The sequence below is a fragment of the Pelodiscus sinensis genome, chromosome 13, assembly GCF_049634645.1.
Source record: "Pelodiscus sinensis isolate JC-2024 chromosome 13, ASM4963464v1, whole genome shotgun sequence".
NCBI lineage: Eukaryota > Metazoa > Chordata > Testudines > Trionychidae > Pelodiscus > Pelodiscus sinensis.
In genome coordinates, this window is record NC_134723.1 from 27,427,058 (window position 1) to 27,451,027 (window position 23,970).

The following is a 23,970-nucleotide window of genomic DNA, read 5'->3' on the forward strand; positions in this document are numbered from 1 at the left end:
TTCCTCCCTCAAGTGAAGATCCATCCTCTAGAAGGATTGGCAATATGGGGCCTTAGCAATGCTAGTTACCCATACGATGGATATGTACTAGTGACTTTACGTTTTCCTGCAGAACTGGCTGGATGTCTCCAGGATTGTGATACTCTGGCTTTGATTTGTCCTGAGACACAAAATTCTGATGGCATTCCCATATTGATTGGAACCAACAGCAACATGTTCCAATCTTTGGCCACACTTTGTGGTCGTTTGGGCCAGAAGACCCCAGATGTGGTTCGCCCTCCATGGAGAGAACTGACCCTGGGCTCATCCACAATGCCTTCTGACCATGATAGCTCTGACGATGAATCTCTAGGGAAAGTAGTAAGAGTATCCAAAGCTGTTTTGTCCATACCCCCACATGGTGAGATTGACTTGAGGGGAAAACTTGAGAAGCACAGTAGCAGCCTTCCTCATACAGTAATGATGGAGTCCTCTGATGGAGATAACCTCCCTAGTGGTCTGATGGTTCTGAGAGGTTTATTGTCCTTACCACAGCTGGAAGAAGCTGGCATTATGGTCAGAATACGAAATGAAACCAACCATCCCATAGCCATCAGGAGAGGAATGGTATTGGCACGATTGTATAGAGTAGAGAGTGTTATGAGCCCTGCAGCTGCAGCCAGAAAGCCCTGTAAGGCATTGGATCCTGATCTTTTTAATTTTGGTGATTCTCCTGTATCTCCCAGTTGGAAAGACCGGTTAAAAAAGCAGTTAAGCGAGAGACCTAATGTGTTCTCCACTGAAGAATGGGATGTGGGGTGTGCCCTTAACGTGGAACACACCATTCGTTTGGCAGATGACAGGCCTTTCAGGGAGAGGTCCCGAAGACTGGCACCTGCAGACATTGAGGATGTGAGAAAGCATATCCAAGAACTATTGGAAGCAGGAATAATTTCTGAATCCCGTAGCCCCTATGCATCCCCCATTGTGGTGGTGCGGAAGAAAAATGGGACTGTGCGCATGTGTGTGGACTATCGCACACTGAATAAAAGGACCATCCCAGATCAATACACTGTACCTAGGGTAGATGATGCCTTAGCTTGCCTAGCAGGAAGCAGATGGTTCTCTGTCTTAGATTTACGAAGTGGCTACTACCAGATCCCGATGAGCTCTGAAGACAAAGAGAAAACAGCTTTCATTTGTCCCTTGGGATTCTACCAGTTTGAGAGGATGCCCCAAGGTATCTCGGGAGCTCCTGCTACATTCCAGCGTTTGATGGAGAAGACAGTGGGGGATATGAATTTGTTAGAAGTGCTGGTGTATTTGGATGACTTAATTGTTTTTGGGAAAACTCTGGAAGAGCATGAAGCTCGACTAATGAAAGTGTTAGACCGCCTGGACGCTAGTGGGTTGAAACTGTCACTTGATAAATGTCAATTTTGTCAGACCCGAGTAAAATATGTAGGCCATATTGTGTCAGCAGAAGGTGTGGCGACTGATCCCGAGAAGATTGAGGCATTAACCACCTGGCCTGTACCCAAAGACCTGAAAGCTTTACAATCTTTCCTAGGCTTCTGTGGATATTACCGCCGATTTGTAAAAAATTACTCCTCCATTGTGAGACCGCTCACCAATTTGACAAGGGGATACCCCCCAACGTGGAAGAGATCACCCCAACATAAGCTTGCAAGTCCTAATGAGAGGTATTTCAAGGTGAATGAACCATTTGGAGACCGTTGGACTGAGGAATGCAACAGCGCTTTCCATGCCCTTATTGAGAAACTCACCACTGCACCAGTGTTAACCTTTGCAGACCCTACCAAGCCCTATGAACTACACGTAGATGCCAGTCTTGATGGATTAGGAGCAGTTCTCTATCAGAATTATGAGAATAAATGGAAACCTGTGGCGTTTGTCAGTCGAGGGTTGACTGCCTCTGAAAGACACTATCCCGTGCACAAACTTGAGTTTTTAGCTCTCAAATGGGCTGTTGTGGACAAACTTCATGATTATCTATACGGAGCGACCTTTGTAGTAAAAACAGATAATAACCCACTTACTTATGTGCAGACCACGGCTAAACTAGATGCTACTGGTCAGCGATGGATGGCTGCCTTGGCTGCTTATGACTTTAAGCTGCAGTACCGTTCGGGTCAAACCAATGCAGACGCAGATGCATTGTCCCGTCGCCCTCATAACCCACTCGAGGAAGAGTCTGAGTGGATGGAGATACCATCTCCTGCTATTCGTGCCACCTGCAAGGCTGTAATAGGAAAAGTGCAGTCCCCTTATGTAAATGAGGAAAGATATGCTGACACACTGGGGTTGTCTGAGAAGGCTATACCTACCATTTATGCAAACCTCGTTGGGCTAAAGACTTTTGAATTGCCCCAGTTAACTCCGACTGAATTGAGAAGAGCTCAGTGGAAAGATTCAAATATTGGACCTGTGCTGGAAGCTGTAGAAAAGGGTGAAAAACCCATCTCTAAGGCTAACTTTTCCCCCGGCACAATTCTTCTCTTAAAAGAGTGGGATCGTTTAGTGATTAACAAAGGTTTGTTATTCCGGACCACCCAGACTGTAAGGGGCCATGTGCGGAAACAACTGGTCTTACCCCAAGAATACCAGGAGATGGTGTTGAAGTCTTTGCACGATGATCATGGTCACTTGGGGGTAGATAAGACTTTGGAACTGGTCAGAGATCGGTTTTATTGGCCCAAAATGACAGCATCTGTGGAAGACCACTGCAAATGGTGCTCTCGGTGTGTTAAGCGGAAGACTCTGCCAAAAAAGGCAGCGACTATGGTGAACATCGCTACAGATGCACCCATGCAATTGGTGTGCATTGACTTTTTGTCATTGGAGCCTGATAGAAAGAACCACTCCAGTATACTTGTAGTTACTGACCATTTTACAAGGTATTCCCAAGCATATCCCACAAAAGACCAAAAAGCCAGTACAGTGGCCAAAATTTTATGGGACAAATTCTTTGTACATTATGGTTTCCCGGCCCGAATCCATTCTGACCAGGGAAGAGATTTTGAAAGCAGACTAATTCGTGAACTTACAAAAACCCTGGGAATAAGGAAGTCCAGAACCACTCCTTACCATCCCCAGGGAGATCCACAACCGGAGAGATTCAACCGGACTTTGCTAAACATGTTGGGAACACTACATCCATCCCAAAAGACCAGATGGAGTGAGCATGTCAGTTACCTTGTGCATGCTTATAACTGCACTAAAAATGAGTCCACTGGGTTTTCGCCTTATTATTTAATGTTTGGCAGAGAAGCCAGGCTACCAATTGACTTATGTTTTGGGATATCCTCTGATGAAGCTAGCGAAACAACTTATCTCCAGTACATTCAGAGTCTCAGGCGTGACTTGCGGGAAGCTTACAGACTGGCCTCCCAAGCAGCCACAAAAAGCAACCTTGCTAACAAGCAGAGATATGATAGTCGGGTCCGTGAACAGGATCTGCAGGTAGGAGACAGAGTCTTAATCCGAAATCTAGGTCTCACTGGAAAACATAAATTAGCTGACCGGTGGAATGCAGACACCTACATAGTGGTTGATAAGCTACCAGACTTGCCTGTATATCGCCTTAGGATGGAAAATGGAAAAAATGTTTGTAAGACTATTCACCGAAACCATCTCTTGCCAGTGGGGCAGTTAATAGGTGAAGAGAAAAATAGTGAATGTGGTTCCTCCCGGCGACCCATTACTCGTTCAAGACTAAGGAAGAAAGTTCCTGCAGAAAGAACCCTTACTGCACAACTTGAATCTGCTGAGGAGGCAGACAGTGAGTCTTTAAACTCCTCTGGAGAAAATGATCCTCATTCACAGAGTAGCAGTGAAGAGGAATTCTTCCCCTATTATCCAATACCTCCTATGCTTCATGAACAGCTATGTGAGGTAGAAACTGTTAGAGAGGGAGAATCTGAGCCTCCTCTAGCTCAAATACTTAACCCTGAAGCTGCACCCTTTGTACCCCCTCAGTCAACAATACAGCATGAAGAGGCAAGTGGTTTACCAGCTAGGATGGTTCCACCTGTAGAGGATGTGGGAGAAGCCATGCAACCTGCAGAGAGGGAAATCATTGATTGTCCTGCAGTCATTACTGCTGAGAACCCTGAGAATGAAGAAGCTCCTGTACTTCGACGTTCAGAACGAGAGCGAAAACCTGTACAGAAACTCACCTATGATGTCCCAGGGTCCTCCACCTCTGTCCCTCTGCATTTAGTAAATAGATGGGTGCGGGTGGCCTATTATTGTTTGTGTCTGATAGTTAACAATGGAGTCTCCAAGGTTAAGTCATTTATTTAAATATAGTAAGAATGTTATTAATGTAAATTGAATAACAATTTAATGTTTAAATTAATATTGTATGTGGACACAGCAATACTTACTTATTGGCTAATGATATTTATTGTCAACTAAACAATGTATACTATTACCTGATGGAAAGGACCTTGCATGTTTGTGTTGTGGTTAAATGACCCTTGCCGAGGACGGCAAGAACTTTCGCACAGGGAGAGTGTAACCCCCAAGGAGATTGCTTGGATTCCCGGGGCTTTGTCTGCTGGCAGCTCAGGGAGAGGCACTCTGAGTTTGCCTTGGCTCCCCCTCCCTACCAGGGCCAGAGTCTGCCCGGCAACCCACAGGGAGTGAGATGCCCCTCCCAGGGGGAAGGAGAGACCATTGTTGAGGGGAGTCTGGAGCCAGCCAGGAAAAGGGGAGGACTGAGTGTGTGGGAGCTAGTAAGCCCCAGGCCTGCATGCAGGGTTCCCCCTGAGAACTGGCCTCTAGGGACCTGAAGGCAGGATCCCTCAGCTGGGTTTATGTCTCCACTGTTGATTCCCAGTTGTGGAGTTTGCTGGGAGGCTTCCCCAGCCAGGCGGAGTTGGCTCTCCAGCTCCCTGGGTGAGAGAGTCACTGCATGGTCAGCTGGGCTCTAGCAGCAAGTTCAGGGCTGCTGCCTGCGGTGTGGGTCTGAATGCTGGGCTGGGAGGCTGTAGTTTTGAATTTTGGTGCAGTTGTGTGGTCTGCATCTTGAGCCCTGCACCCCTTCGCGGTGAGGGGAAATTCTGGGACCGAAGCAGCCTGGTTCCTGCTTGAAGAGGACCCCTGTGAGAAGAGAGCAGCCCCTTTGCAGAGACTGAGTCATCTCTCAACCTGAGGCTCATTCATGGAGTGTGTGAGTGCACCAATTTTTAGTTAGTAAGTCAGGGAATTTGTTTGGGGATTTTATTACCTGCAGCATATTAAACTGTGGAGGGATTTACCATCTTCTCCCATTTGTGAGTCCTTTGGGCTGTACTGGACCTAGTCAGCCCCACTGCTAAACCACCGCAGAGAAGGATTGTGTGGTCAACAGTCATCAAGGGCCCCAACAAAGTACGCGTACCAACGGGACACTAACCTCACAGTTGCTGGGCACCGGTGACCCTAAAAATAGTGTTACCCTGTTCTGTTATAATTGTCTCCTGTTTAATATCATTGTGTTTATTATAGTGTATGTGTTTGTGTTATTTTCTGGGAGTCTCCAACTATCTTACAAATACGTGGGGATTATCCTGGGCTAGAATTTTCCTCCCAAGCTGCCCTGGTGACCCTGCTAGGAAGGAGTGAGGGGGGTGGAGGCACCGCCAAGTACATCAATCAGAAAGAATAAAATTGAGTAGGTGGCGGGATCCAGAAGAACCCAGACCTATCCATCCGAACCTGAAAGGAGATTGGCTTTAAAAGAAGGTAACCAGGTGGAGAGGGGGCGCTACACATTACTTTATTACAGGGCAGTGAGGTTTACCTCCTTTCCCCCAGCCACTGTGGGAAGATAGCATTTGTATAACGTAATCACCTCTCTAGACCTAAGTAGATCTCTAGGGACCTGCCAAAGGTCAAGACCATCTGTACAGAAGCTTTGTGTCTCTGCAGTCCGTCTACCATACCTGGCACTCCCCAGCCTCCATGGTATAATGACTCTAGTTGAGCTGTTGTTACCTGATGTTGCCCCCATCAGAGTATGCAAGAGGAAATCCCCTATGTTAGCGGTGACCCATGCATAAGGATGGTAAGGACTAGTCAACTAGTTGATTCCCCCCCCACACACACATTTTCTGCCTCTATCAGATAGAGGCAGCAAAGTGGGGGAGGAGGGGAGAGAGGATATTTCAAAGTGGCAGTGCCTCATGGAGCCCATGCCCAGACTCAGCTTTGTGGCACACAGCTAAGCCCGGGAACAGATGTGCAGTGCTGCTCTTTTCAAATGCCATGGCAGCATTGCGTGGAGCCCGGAGCCAGCTGGGGAGTCCCCAGCTGATCCCAGGTTCTGGGGAAAGGCCGCATGGAGTCCGGGATCACCTGGGGAGTCCCCAGATGACCCAGGCTCCACATGGCATTTCAGAGCAGCAACGCAGCATGGAGCCCGGGGTCAGCGGGGGACAGTAAGTCCCACACTAACCCCAGGGTCCACAAGGGAGCTTCTACTTTGAAATGCACAAGAGCCCCCACTGGGGACTCTCATACATTTCAAAGCTGGCACCTGTGTTCAACCCGGAGTCAGCGGGACTTCCCCCTGGCCCCAGACTGTACATGGAGTTCCACATTCCTACTTTGAAATGTACAAGAGCCTCTGCTGGGGCTCTTGTACATTTCAAAGGAGGAATGCGGAAGTGCCTATCGACTAGTCAAGTAGTCGATGGAAATTCCATCGACTACTCGACTAGTAAATTACTTGATATTTAACATCCTTACCAATGCACCAAAGAGTGTTCTAACTCTCTATTTGTCCAAACTCACTGATCTCAAGGCTTGAACAGTCTCCCCAGGAGGTTTTGATGGGGTCGAAGGAAGGGTAAATAATGCAGTGAAGACATCTCTCCACCCTTCCCCCCCAGATGGGCAGGAAGCCATAGCTCTATGTTTAAAGGACACTAAGTAGGGATATTAAAAGAAATCTCAAATGCTATGTTGTGGAAGACTGCAAATTCCAAATCAATTATTATCCGAGTGGATTGGGTGCAACTCTGTAGCTCTTATAAGAATAGTTCCTTCAGGTGCAAGCTATTCCTTTGAAGAACCATGTTAGTGGCTCTTGCTATAGGACTGAGACTTTCAAAAGTGACTAGTGCCAAAATGGAGTCTTTATTGGAGTCTTTATTCTCATGAACTGCTTAATCCCCACCCTTGGAAAATCATCTTAGAGAGGAACTAAAACCACCAGCTACTTCTGAAAGACTCGTGTTTCCATAAAAAGAAAAAAAGCTTTGAAAGAAGAGCTCAAGTATGACATTTTCAAAGAAGTAATAGGGATTTAAAAATAAAATTAATGGAAGACATATGTCAACGTACCATGGATTGCTTTGAAAATATCAGCCTGTCTTCCTCTTAAAAGCCAATGAGCAGTGAAAGTTTTAATTGCACTATCAAATTGTCTAGATTCCTCACCTAGAACATACAGGCCCCAGATAGTTGTTAGTTTAAATCAGACGCCAATTGTTAAATGCATCGCGCTTGGAGGAAGTTCTTTGGAATAGCAAGGATATGAGGGTTGAGGTGTGTTGGCTGAGCTGAGTGTGGGCATTGGGCTGGAACAGCTGGTAGGGTTGTAAATCAGGGGGTTTAGGTGCATTGTATTGAGGTATTGGCCTATGCGGAGGTTTGCAAGCAGCAAATCACTTCATGCTTCCGACCTGCTGATCTTTCCTGCACTTTCAAATGTATCACATTCACCCCCAAAATGCAATAAAGAACTTCAGTAGGGAGCATCGCTCTCTAGATTTAATTACACAGCAGAAAGATCCACTGTTGGCTGCTTTGGGTAAAGACGATACATCTAATTTAGAACAGATAATTTAATCTGAGGAGCTACATTTAACCTTCCTTTTTATCTAACTGAATTTATTGATAGGAAGGAAGCAGCTGCAGTCCCGGTTTCTCAATCACTTGCCCTGTCGAAAGTGATTTAGCTGATGGAGACATAGGGCTTCGTTCTCTTCTAACATAAACTGGTATTAATCAGTAGTAAAATCATCAAGGCCAATGGAATTGTTCCATGTGCAATGGCTATAAGCAAGATCCAAATCAGGCCCACAGATGCATCAAGGCATTAATAGAAATGTCTGTCATTCATATGCCATAGTTTGGGTGCTTAGTGATATCTCTGGGGTCAGACCCTGATGTCAGTTGCACTGGAGTAAATGCAGAACAATTCCATTGAGACCAATAGGGCTGGATTAAGAAAGGGCTTTAAGACTACAGCCCAGGGCCCCAGCCTGAGGTGGGGGTCCTCAAAAAGATCTCCAAAACACCAAAAGTCCAGAACTTTTTGTGAGACCCCCTTACCCTGGGGCAGTGGGCTGCAGGCACTAAAGCCCCTGCATGTTTTTAGGCCCTGCCTGGCTGGGAAGTAGAGGGTAGGCAGCTTCATGTGCTTCCATGCTCCCTGACTGGGCTGGAGCCACATTGCCATGAGCACTGGGGAAAGCTCCATCCCTGCGCTGCCCTTGCCTTCAGACTCCGCCCCTGCAGCTCCAATTGACCAGGAATCCCAGCCAATGGGAGCTGCGATGGGGGGAGGGGAAAGTGCCTGCAGGGAAGGGCAAGGCAGTGTGACTTTCACTGAGCCATCTGATTCTCTTCCCCCACAGCCAGAGCAGAGCTGCCACTTGTAAGCGCCCTGCCTCCCAACCTCCTGCCTCAGCTCTGAGCTTACCCAAAGTTCCTAACTCCTTTCTAGACCCTATACCTCAACCCTGAGTCAGCTCCAACACTGTAACTCACATCCAGACCGTGCATCCCCACCTCAATCTCTTGTCCTCAGCCCCCTCATGAACTTCAAGCCCCTTGGTCCCAGCCTGTAGCCCCCTCTTGTACCCTAAACACTTCATTTCCAGCCCATCCCAGAGCCTGCACCCCCAGTCGGGAGCCCTCATCTCGTCCCATCCTCGTCCTCCTGCCTCAACTCACAACCTCCATCCACACTCTGAGCTCCTCATATTTGACCCCACCCCAGTGTCCAGGGGGCGCCACAAAATCTAATCGCCTAGGCTTCCTAGAAGTATTACTTCAGCCCTGGAGATCAGTGAGTTTCCTCTGGATTGACGTCAGTGTAACTGACAAAAGAGTTTTGCCCAAGGACGCTTCATCGTCACTGATGCTGTGGCTGCAGAGGTGTTTTGTTTCCCCATTAGTAGCTGGATGAAAGAAGAACAAATAAAAAATGCTTTTGAGGTCCATAGAATCATCCGAGGGATCATTTGGGATGAGTCTCAGTTGTATCTCTGAGTCCATGTCAAGGGCATGGTAACAGGCTGGTGTGAATACTGGCTTTGCTTAATATTTTACCATTTTTAAAGGAGATATATATTGTGTTTCAAGCTTGTAATGGACTCCCAAGCAGGTGTGTTTATTTTATTTCACTTCCCCTTCTCAGTGCAATGTGTGCACACAGCTGTGATCCACTGAAGCTGCCTCTCCCCTCAGAATTATCCGTGTCACCTAATTTAAATCAAAATCAGTACAAGAGGGGTATTATGAGTCTATTGGCTGGTGGGTTTATATCTCTCTGCCTTTGCACTTGGTGTTGGCCCATCATACTGGAGTGTCTTATACGCAGGAGACCATTTGGAATCATTGGTTTATTATCTATTGAGGCACTCAAGCATCACAGAAGAAGAGCATCTGTTCTTCCAGCCTTTATTTTTGCTCATCCTATACCTCGTGTCACTTCAGAACACTCTCACAAGCATTAATTTATTTCCACAACACTATGTGATGTAGATAAGACATTTACTAGCCGCAGTTTATTGATGAGTAAACTGCAGCATAGAGACATACATAAAGGGCTGGATCAGGCTGGGGAAGAAGCAGGGAAGAGGAAGGTTCAAGAAGTTGCATCCCTCCTCTTCCATCTTGTGCAGGGGCCAATCAAACCCCGGAGCACAGGTCCTGGTTTTTCCTATTGTCTCCAGGTGCACTAGTTTCCTAAAAGGAGACTGTGAGAATGGAGCTGTGACCTCATTTCCACCACCCCTCTCCAGTGCTCTAGCTAACTATATAATGGGGAAAACTCATGGCAACCTTACCAAGGGTTTGGCTGAATCAAACCGAATAGCTTAACATCCTTGCAGAGCATCAGTTAGCACATGGCAAATCGCTTAAATCCATGCAAGAAGCCAATGAAAGAGCCAGTCTTAGAACACAAGAATGCCCGGTGTCCACACCAATGCTTCATCGAGGCTCCTAGTGCCTCCATGTCGGAAAGGGCCAGGAACCTGATTCTGCAATGCAAACCTGATTGGATTGTTTCTCTTTACGAAGGAAAATTCAACCTGGCTCCTGCAGAGTGCTGTTGCTGTAATAGGGATACCATTCAGCAAAGACAAATGACAGCCACATTCATACGAAGGAATAGCCTTTCATCACTGGATACAGTAATTTACAGGAGTTATAGCAAAACAAGCAAGCAAACAAACAAGCACAAAAAATACTGACCAAAGAGACTGTGTCCAATTTATTTTGTCTATAACATTAGTTGTTATGGGACTGTGATACCAGTGGAATGTACCAGATTGACTGGCGATAGAAGCCAGTGTTTCTGTCCAGAAAGGGCACAGCACAGGTGGCTTTACTTTGGTTTGGAGATATCTCGTTTAGAGGCGAAAAGATTATGTTGTTTCCAGTGTTTGGAACGTGTTGAGTGCGCCACTAGCAAAGTGTGAATTAGCATGTTGCTTTTGTGGTGCAGACACCCATCACAGATCACCAACTCTTTCCTCAGAGCAGCCGCTGGATTGTTGGTTGTTTTGAGCTCAAATGACATGAATTTAAAGAGTTTTTTACTTTTGTCATAAAGTGTCCACTGCATTGGAATAAAAAAATAGTTTTGGATTTGCCCAGAACCAAATCTTTTGGGCTGATTTACATCAAATCACTCAACTCTGTAACTTTGTGTAATTTATGGGAATTTGGACTCATGATTCTGGATTTGGTCTGGATATTAACAAGCTGGCCATATTTAGTTCAAGGCTAATCAGGTCAACTATCAGGAAAGCCTCACATCCCAATTGGACATATATTGAATGAAACAGAGGTACTAGGTTGAGATTTCTAAAAATTGCTCTGGAAGTACATATTATAACTTTATGAACAGCTACCCACATTTTAACTTTTCAGTTAGATTAGCCATAAGAGCTGCCTCATGGCTCAGACCAGTGGTTCACATAGTCCAGTATCCCATCTCAAAAATTGAGGAAGAAGGGATCTTTCACAAAAGAGGGTTTATGCACAAAAAGGCGCCATCTACACAGTGCTTGTTTCCACAAAAACCTCTTCCACAAAAAGTATCGGAAGAGAATATGCAAATGAGCGCTCCATTTGCATTTCCTCTTCCGGAAAAAGTTCATAATGTAGCAGTAGCCTAAGAGTGGCCAATACCAGTTGAGGCAGTTTAGCAAAAGGTGCAAGACATCCTATAGTGAAGAGTTATGGAAAAGTTTACCTACAGAGAAGTTCCCTCCTAACTCCTGTTCATTAGTGGTCAACTTACGGCAGGTACTGAGTGTTTAGATCCTGTATCCACATTAAACAAATCTAGCTTCATAGTTGATGCTCTGTAACACAGAAAAATTATATAGGACAAAAAAGGTGCAGATCCATTGAGCACAGTTCACTTACACTTGTGTAACTCAGAATAAGCTAGTTTGAAAACATCAGAGAAGAATCAGGCTCCTCTGCCCATTGTTAGCTCTGGCTTCCTTTCCCCCCTCTTTCTGGACACACATGTCAAAATTTGTTGCACGTTATAGGACTGCAGCCATTGCCACACTGCAGCTGAAACCCTATCATGCTGCTGTAGAAACCTAACTGCATCTGGGGCCCAATGATTGGATGATTAGTGCTTTCCAGATGATTAGATCATATGAAGGCAATGGGAGTGGTGCCTAAAAAAGCAGAGGGTGATGACTTCAAGATTTGTTCCATTAACTATTTTTACCCTGCTGTTGATGTAACGGGAATGGGAATGAATCTATTTCTTTTGTCTGTGTTTTAAACAATACTTTAAACTATTAATTGGCTATCAGGGTGAAAACTACTGAGGCTAAATTATCATTAAAGGGGTGAACAAGGCACTAGGACCTAGGAGGAATCTCTTCCACCCAGGCAGGAATTTCTTGCTTGGAGCTCAGACAACAAAGGCAGAGTGAGACTGATTTTCTTTCTCTCAGCATCTCCACCCTACGAGCTGAAAACCGGTGAGTAGCGCTTTAGAGTGATTTCCATGCAGAAAGTAACAGATGTCATGTACAAAGGAAAAAGAGAAACCTCTTTCTTTTTGTACACTGCAGCATCTGCAGTTTCCAAATGAAACCCTTAAAACCTCTGCATCATGTTTAAAGTTGCTTGCCTATTTCATTGTTTTCTGCATGACATTAAAGTACAGATGTCACAATTTGCACTTCTGAAAAAAATATGTGCAACTGGGTGTTTATATAAAAACTGCCTGCATAACCCACTACTGCTTTGCTACATGTCAGAGACAATAATGAGATCTTACACAGGTCACGGTGACATTGTAAAATACTGAAAATGGGACTGGCTCTAGACAATCTGATGGGTGGGGGTATGATAGCAACAGCTTTTCCTAGGGTTTGTACCTGGCTGCTGAGCCAGTGGATTTTAATCCCATTTCTGTTTTGAATGAACACACTGCTACCATATGTGAGTTGCATATTAATAGTTCTGCAAGGTTTCCCATTTTATAGGGGTGTTCTTTTGGTACTAAGTTCCATTTTAAAAGAACACAAAAAATCACTGATCATTGGGTCTGATCTCCAACTCAGCCCAATCTCTGTATTTTGCCCATAAAACTGCTTATCTTTTTTCCCTCTGTAATACACTACTGCTCAGAACAATGAAAGGTGTGCTTGCAGTGGTGTGATGTGAATACTTCAACAGGGACAATTTCCACAATTAAAACACTTCTTTAAGGGTAGGGGGAATAAAATAACAAATAAAAAGACCATTTTTTTTCTTTTTGATTAAATGGCACTAGAAACAAACCCAAGAAGGGCTCTTGAATTGAACCCTCATTTTAATGAAACAATTTTCAGTCATTTCTTCTTAGAAATGTAGGATGGTGTCAGGAATTGATTGATGGGCTGGGAGGGGTCTGCTGGGTGGGGGGAGTTTAGTATCTGATTGCTAGCCTTTTTTGAACAGACTGTCACAAAGAAACTGGCTACTCCCATGTGGCCGTTCTTTCATAAATCCTAGTTGATTCTCATTTTAGACATTCAGATACTCTTGTTCCTTCTGCAAATCTACAGATTGAAACCTAACTCATTGGGATCTGCTTGTTCTCTGCTGCCAGGGAAGTCTCCCAAAGCTCAGCAGATTTAATTGATTGTCAACCTTTGTTGTTTGGGTGGGATTTTCATTTGTTTGTTTGTAATTTTCATGTAGCTCTTCAGTCCAAAGTCTTAATTTACTGTAAATTTACTTCAAAATTCCATGGGACTTAAATGTGCTAAAACCAGACAGCTATTTAAAAATGCATTCTCCTCACCCACCCACAATGGGTGGATCACTTCCAAAAAGGCAAATACCTTGCCTTCTCCAACCCCAGACTTGATATGAAGCTATATCAGGGCAGGACACAGCTCACTTTGAAAATAAACCGTTTCTGTTCATTCAAAGAAAAGCCACAATTTTGTGTGTTTGTAATTTCTATCTAGATTTGGGTCCTAATCAATCTAATATCTCATTTGCATTCCTTCCCCTCCCCCCCATTCCCTGCCACTCAGCTTCAGATCTTTAGGGTTCACCAAACTATGGAACTTGATTTTGGACACTTTGACGAAAGAGATAAGACGTCCAGAAACATGCGAGGCTCACGTATGAATGGATTGCCCAGCCCCACTCACAGTGCTCACTGTAGCTTCTACCGAACCCGGACCTTACAGGCGCTGAGTAATGAGAAGAAAGCAAAGAAGGTGCGTTTCTATCGCAATGGGGACCGCTACTTCAAGGGGATTGTGTACGCCGTGTCCTCTGACCGTTTCCGAAGCTTTGACGCTTTGCTGGCTGACCTGACCCGGTCTCTGTCTGATAACATTAACCTGCCTCAGGGAGTTCGCTACATCTACACCATCGATGGGACCAGAAAGATTGGGAGCATGGATGAACTGGAAGAAGGTAATTAACATGATTTGGTGATTGCTTTATGGTGCAGTGAGGAGGAGCTGGAGGAGGGGAAATTAATCTGCACCATTCAGATGTGACTCTAAGGCCACATTTCGTTGGTGTTCAATAGGTGATGCTGTAATGTCAGCTGTATTGTGTATCTATTGAATGTCTATCCAGAGCTTTGGGAAGGTGCCAGTAGAGAGTTTATTGCCCTAAAAAATAAAAATAAAAATACACATTGCCCAGGTGAGGCAATTGGATAGAAAATGTGTGTGTGTCCCTCCGAAGAGGCTGTACCTGCGTGACTGCGTGAGGGATGGAGACTGGAGGGTTGGGTTGGTAAATGTGTGTGCAGTGATGGGCATGTCTGTAGGGGCACATCTGCATGGGGGGAGCAGGGTCTGTAGGGGCATGTCTGCACTGGGGGGACCTGAGCTGTGTGTGTGCGGTGCAGGGGACGTGCGCTATATGTCCCTAGAGGCATGTCTCTGCATAGAAGGGGATGCGAGCAGTGTCTGTGCAGCAGAGACATGTGAGCAGCGAGTCTGTGTGCTGAAGGGCATGCCTGCAACGTGTCTGCAGGGGCTTTTGTGTGCAGTGAGGGGATGCGCACAGTGCCCAGAGGGGTGTGTCTCTGCATTGAGGGGGATGTGGTGCAGTGTATCTGTGCAGCAGGGACATGTAAGCAGCAAGCTTGTGTGCTGGGGAGGCGTGTCTATAGGAGCGTGTCTGCATGTTGGAGAGGACAGTGCACAGTGTCCGTAGGGGTGTGTCAGTGTGACTGGGGTATGTGTGTGTGAGTTCTGCAGGGCCATGTCTGCGCAGTGTGAGGATATGTGCAGTGTCTGTGGGGGTATCTCTGGGTTGGTGTGGGTATGTATGTTTGTGGGGGTGTGTTTCTGGGTTGAGGGGGAGATGTACACAGTGTTCATGGGGGTGTGTCTCTGGGTTGGTGTGTGTGTCTGTGAGGGTGTGTCTCTGGGTTGGTGTGTGTGTCCATGAGGGGGGGTCTCTGGGTGAAGGGGGATGTGCAAAATGTCTGTAGGGGTATGTTTCTGGGTTGAGGGGGAGATGTGCTCAGTGTCTGTGGAGGGGTGTCTGGGTTGGTGCGTGAGTGTGTGTGTGTGTGTGTGTGTGTGTGTGTGTGTGTGTGTGTGTGTGTCTGTGGGGGGGTGTCTCTGGGTTGGGGTGTGTGTGTGCAGCATCTATAGGGGTGTGTTTCTGGGTTGGGGGCATGTCTGTTGATTGGAGTGTGGACAGTGAGTCTGTAGGGGTGTGTCGGGATTGAGGTGTGTGTGCACGGTGTGTGTAGGAGCATACTTGTAGATGTGGGGAAGATGCGTACTGGGTTTGTAGGGTATTGGTGCATTGGGAGGGAAGTGTACAGTATCTATAGGGGTGTGTGTGTAAATTGGGGATTTGTGGGCAGCATTTCTGTAGTGTGTGTATCTGTGCAAGAATGTGTGCGATATTAAAAGCTATTTCAGTGTCCGTGGCAGGCCGTTGTGCCTGTTTGTGTGTTGGTTATCTACGGAATTGCAGCCTATTGCAAACTGTTTCTAAAACTGAGATTCAGGATGAAATCTGGTCAACTCAGAACTCGAGTGGGTTGTTCAGTTTTCTGTCAGTACACTGGAATTATTTTGTCCCCATGAGTTACCTATGACCCAATAGGCTGCCATCTTGCATGATGTCACTCTCTGGAGACAAAGCCAGCTAAAGGCAGGAGAGGAAATAATATCATCACATGGTCAAAGCTTTACTTCATTCCCAGGAGCAATGTCATGGGGGAGGGAGGTCTACAGTTGACATATTGTGTATAATAAATGTAAAGGACATCCACAGTATTCACGTGTTCTCTTCTCAATTAGAAATTCAGACACTTGGTCCTTTCTTATCTGGATTCAACACGTTAACACTATTTGATATTGTTAGGAAGCATGTTGGCTGGCATTTTCATGCAAACACCTTTTGGTTCATTTGATGAGACTGTAGGAAAGTCACAAGGCCCCTTCCTTTTATTAGGATACAACAGGTTTAATGAACAATACACTGGCCTGCACATCAGGACGAGGTTGGTTCTGTGCTGAGCTTTGCCCATAATTTATTGTTGGACCTGGAGGAGGGCTCCACTCTCCACCCATGCCTTGCACTTGAATTTTTTTTCACTTGTAGAATTGGGATATGATACTTGCTTGCCTTTATGATGCACTTTGTGCTCTCCGGATGAAAAAGTAGTAGAATAAGTACTGTGCTAAGTAATGTTACTCTTAGTGCTTCATAAGCAAAGATACAGAAGTGATAGAATAATACAATGTTATTTCTACAATTGGATTAAGAACAGATTTCAAACAGATGGAGGTGTGAGGGGTTTTTTTAAACTAATGATTATGTCATATATTTTGTGTCTGTCTTTCAGCATGTCCAAAATAATCACCAGAGGAATGGTGCCAGCCAACTTTTTCTAGGTTATTATAACTCTTCCATTTTCTGTAATAGCTTCATAAAAAGGGAAAAAAATCGTGTTTCCTGTTCCATTGGCTTATCTACTACATGTCCTGTTTTTGAGGTGGAGTAGAAGCAAATTTTCCTGCCTTTTTATTTTTTTAAATAATTTTGCACTGGCTTCACCATGCTGCAAGCAGGCATGTTACCCAGCTCCTGGAAAAGTGTTTGTTTAACTGTTTAGATTACAGCAGGTGGCAATGACAATTTGGCTTTGGTGTGTCACACCAAAAAGGCAATAAAAAAGATTTAGCTGCTGACGTGCATTTGCAAAACAAGTACTTATTTAAAATGTAGTTGGCAGAGCGACACTACAGAACCTCAGCCAATGTACACATATATCTGAATGGAATGAAAACAAAGGAATCCCCATTCCAATGAATAAAAATGTAAAGTTAATAGCCTCTACCAACTACTCCATGATAACCATGTTCCAATATAATTATGGATAGCCTGCTTGAAGAACACCAAACAGAAGAAACATTAATGGGTGATAATTTATATTACAGCAACTATAATTATAATGTAGTTACATAGGAACTTGACTGTAATTTTTCACATAATTGTTGCAGTTAGCTTCTTGCTTATGCGATTGTGCGCTAGTACATGCAGGGAAAAAAACCCAAAATGTCAGTAAAGGGATAAAAATTATTTCAGTCATATAATTAACCTCTGATATTAATGGTAACTATATATATATATATATATATATATATATATATATATATATATATATATATATATAAAAGAATAATTGGCATGTAATAAAAAAATTATTACAGTCACTGTATTATAAAACATAACCTTTAATACAGCAACAAGAACCTGAAAAAGATGGTTACCAAAAATCTCCGTAAATACTGAGCTTTTGTCATAAATACTAAGTAACTAAAACTAGTTTGAAGTGTTATACCAAAAATGCAGAATATAACATCTATATCAGGGAAGGCTGTGCTGTACACAGGAGTATCGGGGTATCATAAATATGTTTTTTCTAGAATGCAGGATGACATTAACCAATGCTGAACTATCCAAAATCTGTTTGCAATACTGGTCTTGTGCCATTTAATGCCAGAAAAAAAAACCAGTTTGACATATTAGCCATAAGTGGAACTTGGAAACAATTGTTGTGTTGAGTCCCACTAAATGTTTCTTCCAAGTAGAGCAGGATAGTTACGATACATCTGTTAAACTACCCCCAAATGATATTAGCAGCTGTATCACATCACTGGCTCATGTTCAATTTGTGATTCACTATAACCTCCAGATCTATTTCTACCATACTAATGCTTACCTATTTATACTTCATTTTATCTCAAAATAATGTCAAGCTGGAGGACTTCTTACTCTTGCTGTAACCCTCATTTTACAAGGAGTAAGGGAAGTCAGAGGAAGAGTGCGCTACCTTGGACGTCCTACTGCAGGGGTGTCCAAACTTTTTTCAAAGAGGGCCAGATTTGAAGAAGTGAACATGCGTGAGGGCCAACCATTTTGCCTGACATTCTTTGAACCATTAAAATTAAATGCAAATTAACTATTTTATGCAAAGTTTATTGCAAACGGCATACTTTTCATTTTGTCACATGGATGACAAATCTAAACAGGTGTTAAATCACTCTGCCTTTCATATCTGAAGGCCAGATGAAAAAAAAATCCAGGAAGCTGAAATATATGTCAGGAACATTGTAAAGTACATTACATATTATCAACTTTTAAGTTCAAAAAATATGAACAGGAACATAACACCAACTATACATGTTGTGTCCAAATATATTTATAACTGATTTAGACCAACTGACATTAACTGAGACTTTATAATGTATTCATCTCAATTGAAAAAAAAACTTGCCTAAACTAATGTGAAGGGTGCAACTGAGATCTGGACTGCAGCACAGGAGAGCGCAGGGCACGCTGGCCTCACGGGGGCAGGGCGAACCCGCAGCCAAGCGGGGGAGCGGGGCTGCGGATGTGCCTTACACGGCAGGCTTTAGGACCGCAGCGGCCGCCATGGACGGCGGCGGCGCGGCCGGAAGCGGCGCGCTGCGCGCGCCAGTTCAGCAGAGCACCAGGGAGCCAGGAGAGGGGGAGGAAGCGGGGGCTGTCCCCACACTCTCAGCCCCAAAGCGGAGGGCCTGGGGGGTCGGAGAGCGCAGGGCACGCTGGCCTCATGGTGGCCCAGGGGCAGGGCGAACCCACAGCCAAGCGGGGGAGCGGGGCTGCGGACGTGCCCTACAGGGCAGGGTCTAGGACTGCGGCGGCGGCAGCAGCACGGCCCGAAGCGGCGCGCTGCGCTGCGCGCGCCAGTTGAAAGGAACACCGGGGAGCCGGGAGAAGCGGGGGCCGTATTAAATCCGACCGTGGGCCGCAATTGGCCCGCGGGCCGGACTTTGGACATGCCTGTCCTACTGTGTAGAGAGCGCCAAAAGCTGATATAAGCTATTTTGACTTAAACTACGCAATTGATGTAGCTCAAGTTGCGTAGCTTATTTTAGCTTTAGCCCTGCTGTGTAGACGTGCCCTGAGTATAGTATTTTGCAGTTGTCTTTATTGAATTTCACCTTGTAGATTTCAGACCATTTCTCCTTACTGGGTCATTTTGAATTCTAATTCTGTCCTTCATAGCACTTACAACCCTTCCCGGTTTTGTGTCATCTGCAAATGTTACAAGCTTACTCTCCATTCCATTAGCCAAATCATTAATGAAAATGTTGACCAGGACCAGACGTAGGACACACTCCAGAGGACTCCACTAGATACATCCTTCCAGTCAGACAGCAAACCATTGATAAGTATTCTTTGAGTAAGGTCTTTCAATGAGTTATGTATCACCTTACAGTAGTATCTTCTAAATCAGTGGTTCTCCACCAGGGATACGCATATCCCAAGGCGTACTCAGAGGTCTTCCTCAGGATGTATCAATTCATCCAGATATTTGCCTAGTTTTACAACATGCCACAGAAAAAACACTAATCATGTCAATACAAAATAAAATGTCATACAATGACTTGTTTATACTGTCTGTATCAGTGTTTCTTAAACTTTTTAAGACTGAGGAACACCAGACAATTTTTTTTATGGGAAACACCAAGGGGGAAAAAAAACCCACCAGCCCACAGGGAAAATTCGTCAAGCAAAACAAAACAAACAAACAAACAAACAAGGAGGGACCAGGACCAGGAGGGAGGATAGAGGAGGGTAGAGGAGCAGAGTGTCTGGCCAGGAGGGAGGGTAGAGGAGGGTAGAGGAGCAGAGTGTCTGGCCAGGAGGGAGGGTAGAGGAGGGTAAAGGAGCAGAGTGTCTGGCCAGGAGGGAGGGTAGAGGAGGGTAGAGGAGCAGAGTGTCTGGCCAGGAGGGAGGGTAGAGGAGGGGACTTGGGGCAGGGAGGGTGCAGGAGGGGACTTGGGGCAGGGTGTCAGAGCAAGCTGGGAATGCAGCATCTTGGCAGGGGGAGGGAAGTGAGGGGGGTTTGGGTGCGGGGTCTGGGCATGCAGGGGACACTTACCTGGCTTGCAGCAGGGAAAGCCTCCATGCTCTTGTTCCTCAGAGGGGGTGGGGGAAGTGGAGAGCTCAGTACTCCCTCTCCCCCCTCCCCCCATGCAGCAGGGAACCCAGCGCAGCTGCAGCACCAGGCCAGGCTTCCCACTGGCAGGGCAGGGGGAAGGAGGGGAGAGTAGAAACCCCAACCGTCCCCACCAGATTAAACTCTGCCACTTCCCCAGCAGGCTGTGGAAGGGCACAGGGGAGAGAGAGCAGCAGCGCATGGGGAGGCAGCAGAGCCCAAGCGCATCCCTGGGGGGGAGGGGAGCAGCAGAGCACAAGTGCACTGAAGGTGGGGAGGGGCGGCGGCAGTGCCTGAGCCAGGTTCCCTGCAGGTGGCAGTTTTAAAACATCGAGGTCCAGGAGCGGCTCCTCAGCTCCGGCCACCCCTCCCCCTCCCAGCAGCAGCAGCCACTGTAAAAGCTACCGCCTGCACACATGGAGGAGGAGGAGGCTGTGTAGCAGCGGAGGCCCTGTGGGAGAGGGGCCGTCCTGCGGGCTGGGACGGGGAGGAAGGACAACTGCTGTATATGGGCTCTGCGGGAGAGCAAAATGTTTTCTGTTTTCTCCACGGCACACCTCTGACTGCCCTGCCAGGTGTCCGGTTTTGGACTGGACAGTCCAATATTTGAGGGTTCTGTCCAGGAAACAAATTGAGAAAATACCGGACATATAAAATATCCAGTATTTTTTAAATAGGTATTATTAGGAGTATCCGTATGTAGTTGCGTACTCTCTGGCTGGTAGACATGTTCACGCTGCATGAGTGTGTCTACCAGCCAGGCTGTACGCAACTATGTGGGGGGGGGCGGGGCCGGGGCCGGGGCAGGATGGAAACCCTGGGGCCGGACTTACTCATGCTTTGCCGGGATTGTGTGCGGGACAGGCCGCACCCCAGGATCTGCATGCGCTCAGGTCAGTCCCACTCCCCGCCAGTCGATTCTCTCCCCCCACTTCCCACCCCCCCACACCCTGGCCAGCCCCACTCTTCCCTTTCTCCTCCCAGCCAGCCCTGATTCCCATCGGCCAGTTCTCCCCCTCCCCCCGATACACACACCTCCTCCCGGCCAGCCCTGCTCCCCTCCCAGCCGGTCCCCCTGCCATCTGAGATCAAGTGTGTCTGGTATTTTATTTGAAGCCACCTGGTAACCCTACGGCACACTGGTGTGCCACGGAACACAGTTTAAGAAATGCTGGTCTATATACTACATATTGAAATGCAAGTACGATATTTATATTCCTGTTGATTTATTATATAATTATATTGTAAAGATGAGAAAGCTGTCGTTCAGTAACAGTGTTCTGTAAAACTTTTTCGTATTTTTATGTCTGATTTTGTAAGCATGTAAGTTGAAACTTGGGGGTATTCAAGGCATGTCAGACTCTGCTAAGGGGTACAGTAGTCTGAAAAGTTTGAGAGTCTTCCACACTTCCTAAGTTTGCCCATGAGACTATCATGTAGGACTGTGTTAAAAACCTTACTAAAATAAATATATATCATAGCTACTACTTCCTATCCTATCCTCTAGACTAGTAAATGTATCAAAGAAGGAAATTAGGTTGCTCTGGCATGATTTATTAACCTATTATGCCCCAGGTGCTTACATATTGATTTATAATTTGTTCCAGGATTGTTCCAGGTGTTGACGTTAGGCTGATTGGTTTATAATTTCCTGGGTCCCCTTTTTAAAGATAGGTACTACATTTGCCCTTCTCCAGTTCTGTGGCACCCCAGCTCTCCTCCCTGACTTCTTGAAGATAATCACTGACAGTTCTGAAATTACTTGAGAGAATTCCTGAAGTACTGTAAGGGTGAACTGCATCAGGCCCTGCCAACTTCAATACATTTAAATTATCTAAATATTCTTTAACCAGTTATATCTCTGTTATGACTTGTTTTCCTTTTCTCTTGTTGTTAATGGTAATTGTGCTAAGCATCTGGTCATAATAAACCTTTTTAGTGAAGATGAGCAAAATAGGCATTAAACAAATCAACCTTTTTGGTATTCTCAGTTATTAGTTTTCTTTCACCATGAAAATGTGGGCCTACACTTTCCTTTGTCTTTCTTTTACTCCTAATGTATTTAAAGGGCCTCCTTTGACTCCATATTTATTTTCATACTAAACCCAAGCTCTTTTGTCTCACCTTGGAAATAAGGGTGTCATTTCAGGAGGGAAAGGGGAGCTTCAGCCACATTTACCAGGATGCTCTTCTTCCCGTTCCCCCTGACTATCAGGGAGCAAGGGGAAAGTACATAGCTTACATGAATGATTCCTCTGTCCCCTCCCCTCACTAGCCAGGAGTGAGAGGAATGAAAAAACACAGGATGTGTATTTTCCCTCACTCCCTGAATGAGAGGAAGGGGGAAAAGAGCAAGCAACATCCCTGCATGTACAGCTGCAGCCCTCCAGCCTTCCTGAAATGGTGCCCTTGCTTGGAAGTGTTTCATAATCTTTCCCCCAAATGGCTCATTTTCTGCCCCTCATCTTATTCCTCCTTGCTCTTAAACCTCCTTCTGTCTCCTTTTTATTTTTAGTTTTGTGCCTTTTATCATGCTGTCTCCTGTGCCTGGAGAGTTCTGCTGTTGTCTTCCAACTACTCTCTCTCCTCCGCCAAATATCTTGAACACCATTTTCCCAAGCAGTCCCTCCCCATTTCTTTCCATCCATAATCCTCACACCCTCTTATCCTGAGCTGTTCTCCTGTGTCTCGGCTTCCTGTCTTTCTATTGCTTGTTTCCATTCTAAATTCGTTAGTACCAGGAATATATCATCATCTGTTTGTTAGGCACTGAGGAGCGTTATGGTGCTACTGAATATAAATGATAATTATTGTTAATTAATAATTAACCCATGCTTTGGAATACACAAGTATAATTGCAGGTTTCATTCAGTGAACCTTGATCTTGACCAGTGAGTGAATCAATTATTTTTCCTTCCCAAATATGCCAATGTGGATCAGCTAATAGCTACTTTCTGTGCCTTGCTGGATAGCAGTGGATTCAAGCCCACCTGTTGGGTTTGGTTTCATAGCCATTGTTGAGACTCAAAGCAGCACTCAGTTTTCTGCACTGTTCCAGGTGTTCCAGGTGGCCTATTAAACTGAGACCCCTTTCTGACCCTATTTAGTGGCTTTCCAGGTAGAAAGTAAATAATTATTTTGGAAAAAGAATATGGGATAACACTAGTGGTCTGGCCAACATTCCTTCCCATATTGCAATACAGTCTCTGAGCAACCTATCTATCTAAATCTCATTTCATTGTACTGCCAAGATTCCACTCTAGGCTTTCTGCAGTGGAATACCTTGATCTGAAAGGTGTTAAATAACACTATTCTATAGTCCTTTTTCAGGAACTTTAGTTTTCATGAGAGCTGTTTACATTGTCATACGAAGTCCTGCTAGATTCACTGATTCACTCTAGTATCTGTACAATGTAGTTGGCTGCCTTAGTCTGTTATGAGGCTCTATTTTCTACCAAGCCTATTAAAGTGAGGTACTATTTCCTTAGCTCCATCCTAAGCATTGATTAAACATTTTTTTCTCCATTGAAAGGAGGGGCTGGGTTTTGATAGAAGCTGCGTTAACCTTAGTGCAGTGGAGATTGTGTATGGTTTGTTTCATTTTGAAAAGTCTACTGCCCTTTCTCCTGGGCACCCCATTATGCGGATGCTAAAGCCGTGCCTCGAGGCACCAACCAGATTGGGCACCACATTGTGTTAGGCACTGTACAAACATGAGAAGCGACAGTTCCTGCCCA

The 23,970-nt window shown here is 45.4% G+C and overlaps 1 protein-coding gene across 5 annotated transcripts in view; it reads left to right on the forward strand.

The window, feature by feature from the left end:
* DCX (doublecortin) overlaps positions 1–23,970 on the forward strand; it is a 161,075-nt gene that overhangs the window by 14,965 nt on the left and 122,140 nt on the right. The window contains exons 1-2 of one of the 5 annotated variants that reach the window (XM_006136202.4): positions 11,915–12,236; positions 13,788–14,178. In XM_006136202.4, the coding sequence (XP_006136264.1) occupies positions 13,815–14,178 (364 nt within the window). In that variant the 5' untranslated portion in view covers positions 11,915–12,236; positions 13,788–13,814. Of the gene's footprint in view, positions 1–11,914; positions 12,237–13,787; positions 14,179–23,970 lie in introns of those variants that run through there. The other 4 variants (XM_006136204.4, XM_006136203.4, XM_006136205.4 and 1 more) reach the window with 4 other exon arrangements.